Raw genomic sequence first — 6,977 nt, forward strand, 5'->3', positions numbered from 1 at the left:
AAGAGAGTAATGCTCAACAACACTGACCTAATTCAGGAGATGAAAGAAAGTTTAATAAGGACTAGATGATTTTCCTGTGTCTTTACTGTAGAGCCCATAGGCATGTGATGTTTTTATGTAGTCTTGTAAAAGTGCATTTAAAATTCTTTAGTATGTGTAGTTACATTGACCTAATGAACTTTATCATTTTGGCCAAAGGATATTGTTTGTGAGGCTGTTACCAGCAGGTTTCCAGACTTTCATAAAATACAGCTGCTTCATGAGCCCTGACGAGTCCAGACACTGCCCCTGGCTACCTGAAAGCTCAGTGACAGATTGAAAAATGCAATTCACAGCCCACTGTCCTCAGACAAAGCTTCAGCTAGATCTAAGTGTGTTGTACTAACCCACCAAGGACAATTTTAAGATACTGTAGCTTTACATGCTAAGGAAGAAAAACAAAAAACTTTCACTTTAATGATTAATCAGTAACACTCAGGAAGCTTTCTTTTATTGCTTCTGACCTAAATATAAGATCCTGGTACTCCTCTGTGCCTCCAGGAGTTTTTTAGCCTCTCACAGAGCAGTCCAACAGCACAGTGGATGTGCATGATATTGAACCATATCAGCAAATGGGAAGTCCTCTAGTTTTAAGGTCCCTAAAATAAACAACCTAGTCAACACAAATCTAAAAAACAAAGATTTGCACATGCTACTCTGAGCATTGGAATGGCGATTTCAATTATAATTTCTTAAGAGATCACTTAAAAAGAATGTTAAAATCTCGATATTTTGGATGGGTTTAATAAAAATAAGTTGCAAGAAAACACAACGCATGGTGTAAAATAACAACTAACCCATAAACGTTGGTAAAATTTTCAACCAGCTCTGAAAAATTAGAGCTGTAACAGAAAAAAGTGAGCTCCTTTTCTAGCATAAGTAGGCACTATTTTAAACACTTGATGGCAAGTGCAGATGACAGCAGTCAACTGAATGAGGTGATCTCCTTTATTTAAGTTTGTCTCAAAAAATACAGGCTGTGAAGGTTCTAAATATTTTTGCAGAGGTTTACAAAATGCAGAAATGCCACCTCTGTGTGTGTGTGTTTGCACGCGGTCAGGGTTGGGGGAAAGCCACAATTCTGATTCCTTCGCCTTGGAAAAAGCCATAAAAGATCTAGAGAGAGGAAAACCTCAAAGCACCATTAGGAGTTTTGCTACATATTGGCGGTGCTTCTGGCATCCCCTCCTTTGGCATTTATCACGCTTCCCTCAGCCCGGCTCAGCCCGGCAGAGAGCAAAAGCCGCGTCCTCTGCCCGGCCAATCCCTCCATCTGCTGCCACAGCAGGGGAGCCGCGACAGCTCGCCTTGCATCTCACACTGCACGTTGCTGGAAATTTCTGCCATCTGCTATTGCCTCTCCTCCCACGCCTCACAAAAATATCGGTGACTAAATAGAAAGCAATCCCTTTATCAGACGTTTTGAAGTGGTGTCGATTTGAATCATGACTTTTTTTTGGATTGCTTTTGTATTCATGGGAACATAACAAATCAGCACAGATTAAGTGATAAGGATGCAAGGTCAGATCTATCAGCTACCAAGTAACAAAAAATATTCAATAGCCTACCCCAAGCCTATTTCTTAAAAAAGCATTTTTTAAACTATGATTTGGATGACTTTTGACCTGTGTGAACAACACATGATTTTCTCTCAAAGCCAAGCCCTAAATTCATCACACAAGTTATTGCACTGGAATGTAATTTCAAACCACATAATATACTACACAAACACACCCTGCCTCTGCCCAGGCAGCACCCAGGGCTGGAGACTGAGCATGTGGCAGTGCAGGGGACCCTCCTCAGGGTAGTCTTGGATTTCATGAACTTGCACTCACACTGACAACTCAAGCTTTGGATGAGGCCAGATACGCAATTCAAAGTACACCTGGCTACAAAAAGCATTTTAAAGCAAGGAAAGTCAAGCATTCAGTGACCTAAATATCCTCTACAGCCCCTTTGTCACACACTAAAGGCTTTCAGGATGACCCAGCACGAGACAACTTATTGCTGAAGAAGAGCAGACCCAAACCCCTGATATGAAACACCTCATCATGGATACAACAGACAGCTCAGAGGGACCATGGTGCCTAATGATGTATGGGTTTATAACCAGCCTCTTTCTTCTACACAATTTTAAGAGAGGACTTACCTTTGTGGGTGCTCCAAGAGCACTGCTCCTCCTGCTTTGCTCTGCTCCCCAGGGCCAGCACTCTCCTTTTCTGGTGACTCAGGCCGCAGCTCATAGCAACGGAGGCAGCTGCTTCCCACACTGTCCACAACCCCAAACCACGGTGCTGAGGAACCCCATCCTGCCCAGGGAAGGAAGGGGATGGGGGCAACTCATCACCAACGTGACCCCAACCCGGGGAGCTCCCCAGAAGCCCCTCCAGGGGCACCTGGACTCCCAAATGGCTGCCAGGCCATGCTCACCTGTGTGCGCTCAGCTACCTGGCCTGCAGGGGAGAGGGCAGAGGCAGCCCAGGCGTCCTCTCTCTGGTGAAGGTAACTCCCTCCCTGGCAGTGTCCGAGCTATCCAGAGCTTCTTCCAGGCACACCTTGCACAGGCCAGTGTGGGACTGGGGGTACAGCACTCCCTGGGCAGCAGTGGGGCCAGGGTGTGCGTGAGGGGAGCGCGGCGCTGCCTCAGGGGGCTCACGGATGGATCTGGCTGGTTCCAGCCCCACTGTGAGCCCTCAGGTGGGTCACGGATGGATCTGGCCGGTTCCAGCTGGTTCCAGCCCCACTGTGAACCCTCAGGTGTGTCACAGAGGGATCTGGCTGGTTCCAGCCCCACTCTGAGCCCTCAGGTGGGTCACGGATGGATCTGGCTGGTTCCAGCCCCACTCTGAGCCCTCAGGTGTGTCACAGAGGGATCTGGCTGGTTCCAGCCCCACTGTGAGCCCTCAGGTGGGTCACAGAGGGATCTGGCTGGTTCCAGCCCCACTCTGAGCCCTCAGGGGCTGAGGCAAGAAAACGCTGCTGGGCACCAGGGGGTGAGGGGCAAAGGCAGGCTGAGGGGTGGAAACAGAGTTCATTTCCGTTTTTTCCCCACCACCCAAGTGTATTTTGTCAAGAAATGAAGTAAGTTTTTCCCAGGTGAAATCTGTTTCTCCTGTGACAGTACAAGCTTAAGGGATATCTCCATTCTTAATTCCATCCTCCAGCTGTCACCCAATGTGGCCCAGCCCTGCTGTGAGGTGGGCACCTGACATTTGGCCAGAGCTGGCCCATCACAACTTGGCTACATCATACCAACCACGGCAATAAACCTCTGTGAGCAGTGTCCCCTGAGACACCCAAATCCCAGCAATAAACCCTTTGTGAGCAGTGTCCCCTGAGACACCCAAATCCAGGCAATAAACCTTTGTGAGCAGTGTCCCCTGAGACACCCCAACTCCAGCAATAAACCTCTGAGCAGTGTCCCCTGAGACACCCCAATCCCAGCAATAAACCCTTTGTGAGCAGTGTCCCCTGAGACACCCAAATCTTAGCAATAAACTTCTGTGAGCAGTGTCCCCTGAGACACCCAAATCCCAGCAATAAACTTCTGTGAGCAGTGTCCCCTGAGACACCCAAATCCCAGCAATAAACTTCTGTGAGCAGTGTCCCCTGAGACACCCAAATCCCAGCAATAAACTTCTGTGAGCAGTGTCCCCTGAGACACCCAAATCCAGGCAATAAACCCTTTGTGAGCAGTGTCCCCTGAGACACCCAAATCCCAGCAATAAACCCTCTGTGAGCAGTGTCCCCTGAGACACCCAAATCCCAGCAATAAACCCTATCCTGTGAGACACCCAGCTTGGGTCTGGGACAGTGATGGGTTACCTGGAAGCCCTGCAAAAGGGGATAGTGAGAGGGTAAATGAACCAGCCAACTAGATAATGGAAACAGTGGAGAACAGGCTTACGGTGATCCAAAACCCTCCAGTAAAAGGAGTGAAACCCCACCTAGCCAACCTACAGGGACTGAAATCAAAGCATTACTTGATTGCAACCTAAGTATCTCATTGGAGAAATCTGAGGTATAATGTCAAGTGATCTATATGACAAATATTCAGAAATGGATTGAAACATATTCTGACTTTATCTGCATTTAAAGTAAGGTTAGATTTTTTGCCTAGAAGAGTTGTCCATTCCAGACCCCACTGAGGACTGGCCTATCACTGAAAATGAAGAGTGGGGATTTTTGTTGTCATCATTAATTGAAATCCTTTAGAACACTTTTTCAGTAGATGAGCGAACCCATATTTATATAATATAGGCTTAATACTTAATGAAGAGATATTAAGAACATTAATGAAACATTACCTCCCTCTTCAAAGCAGTGATTCAGTGATGATTCTTAAAAGGTGCAGCACACAGCCTGTTTCCTCTCCTAATCATTAAGCATTACCACTCCAACTTAGCAATGGCGAAGCAAAAATTTGCAATATTTTCTCTTCCTTAAAGACCTCTTGCAGCAACTCTTCCTGAAGTCAAATAGGGAGGCTATCATCCACAGTTTTTTTTAATAGTTATTCATGCTAACCTTTGACCATCCAACTCCTCACCTTGTTCATAACATAGCAATATTACACCACCAAATAATAAGAAATTGTCGTGGTTCAGTTCTTCATTAGGATTATTACATAATGAGAGTTGTGAATGCTGCAAAAGGAAAAGAAACCATTAAGAAAGCATATGCCACTATTGGGTTCAATTATGAGTCCCCATGGAGTAAAACTCAGTTTTATAGAGATTTGGGTAGCTGCCAGGAGATAAACCATAACATTTGTTTTGACAAATTTGGACAAGTCCTCTTTACTTACCAGGAACTGAAAGAACTCTGCTTGTACCAAAGCAGCATAGCAAGAGACAGCTTTTATGGGAAAAGAAAAACCTGAACATTTATACTGTTTGGGTGTGTTGCCCTTCCATGCTTGAGCATGAAACACATGAAATAATTGGTTCCCTTGGGTACACAAATTAAAAGCCTGCTCACCACGGAGTGCAAAGCCTCTCATTTCTCAGCAGGTGAACATGTAGCAACTAGACATTTCATCCAGCATACTATCAGCTCTAGAAGCCTGGAGAACTTGTTTTTGAAACAGACAAGGTCACAGCATGCACTGAGGAAGGCAATATTGCTCTACCATGGATTTCTTTTCTGTGCTTAGACACAGAACAATTGCACCAGATTCAAGTCAGAGGAAAAAGTTGACCTGGTGAAGAGTTGAGAGGTCAAGGAAGAAAGCTTTCAACATATTTTTGACATTTCTGCATGCCTCCCATGTTGCATAGCACATGAAGACACACTGGAGTGTTTATCAGAAAGTGATTTGCCTTCAGGAACCATAAAAATCTTGACTTGTTTTCTGCCAAATTTTGTGAGCTTGTAAAATCTTAATTAGATAAAAAAATGCTTTAAAATGAAACACTGACTTATCTGCTTTCAGGAAGGGAGGTGGAATGGACAGAATCTCTGTGATTCTTTGTCATAACATTCTGAGGTTTTATGTATAAACACAAAATCTGAAATGTCTATAAAACTTCACTTAAACCCAAAATAGACCAAAGATACGAAGTACAATATATTCCATTTCTAGTATGGCTTTGAACAGACGATGCATCTTTATGTAGTATTTGATTTAATGCCCATTTTATCACAGATGGTATAATCACAAAAACAGGAACATTTGAAAGGAATTTGACAAACAGAACCAGATGTAAAACATCTTGAAGCTTACAAATTCATCACAAAGATTAAGGAGGACTTGAAAATACAAGGTTTCAAAGCTTCCAGCAGACCAACACATCTGTTCAGTCCAGAAATGCTTTCCTACTTCCTGATATGTTTACACAACAAGAAGATGCAGTAGGAATTAGACCAGATGCAATTCTGTTTGGGGGGTTCATTACCTCATCTCTGCAGCAGAGCCAGGGCACAGAATAACCACACATAACATGAAGAACATGGATGCAATGGCCTCAGGAGAAATATTACAGGCAGGTGGGAAGCAAAGAATAAATGTGCTGTTGTACTCTAATAATTAATGTTAAAATGGATGGATCCTAAGGAATCTTTCTATGAATAAATTGTGCTTTTATTACTTGTTAAGGCAAGGGCCTGTGGAATCACTTTGGCAAAATAATTTTTAAACTGCAATAAGAACACCATGCAAAAGGATGCTCCTTATAATGAATGTTTGGGGAAAAAAAAAAAAAGAGCCAACCAAACATTTCCTTTACTTAGTCTTTGCAAACAACTGTCCAGCTGAAGAAATTATGCCCTCATCTACTGCAGCCTTGTAACCACAATGTACTGTTTATGCAGTGCTTACAAATTTATTTTATCACGCTGGCCAAAGATGACCATCAGCACCTGCATCCTCCCTGCCACAGTTCTAAAGTCCAACACAAAAACCAAACACTAGTCTGCCTGAAAAGTAAAATGCTCAAACTTCCCAGAAGTTTGAGGGCTGATCAGAAGAGAGCAGAAACTTGAGCCAAGATTTTGGAGAGGTGAGCAGACACCAGCAGCAGCCAGGGAAGGCAGCAGTGCCAGAAGTGTTATTTCCAGTCTCTATTCATGACTCTTACATCCCTTAAAAAAAAAATCTTTCAAAGCTCTCATCCACTCTAGTGATTCTGTCCACACTAATCACTCCTAGAAAAAGAAGAAAATCCTATGCTTGTGCAAGAAAAAACTCATCAAGCTGCATGCAAAATTAAAAAGTTTGCTTTTCCTAGCATTTGGGGTCCAAAAGCATAATGGAAAGAAAGCACTGAGTCAACAGTGGAGCATCTGCAACCACTTTCAGTGAAGATGAAAGATACCCAGTGCTGGAGGCATGTTCAGGATGAGCCTTCCTACACGACAAATGCCTTCAGCATTCCAGTTTGCTGGCTATTGTCACCATTTGGTTCAAAGAGAAACACTGCTAGCACAAAGCTAGTTTT

The 6,977-nt window shown here is 43.9% G+C and overlaps 1 protein-coding gene across 1 annotated transcript in view; it reads right to left on the reverse strand.

Moving 5' to 3' along the window:
• The window catches only part of PHYHIPL (phytanoyl-CoA 2-hydroxylase interacting protein like), a 127,746-nt gene extending 125,218 nt beyond the window's left edge, over window positions 1-2,528 (reverse strand). The window contains exons 1-2 of the mRNA XM_079312566.1: window positions 2,470-2,528; window positions 2,189-2,348 (exon numbers count right to left, since the gene is read on the reverse strand). Of these exons, the coding sequence (XP_079168692.1) occupies window positions 2,189-2,282 (94 nt within the window). The 5' untranslated portion in view covers window positions 2,283-2,348; window positions 2,470-2,528. The remainder of the gene's footprint in view (window positions 1-2,188; window positions 2,349-2,469) is intronic.
• Window positions 2,529-6,977: the final 4,449 nt, after the last annotated feature.

The sequence above is a fragment of the Erithacus rubecula genome (assembly GCF_903797595.1).
Source record: "Erithacus rubecula genome assembly, chromosome: 9".
Classification (NCBI taxonomy): domain Eukaryota; kingdom Metazoa; phylum Chordata; class Aves; order Passeriformes; family Muscicapidae; genus Erithacus; species Erithacus rubecula.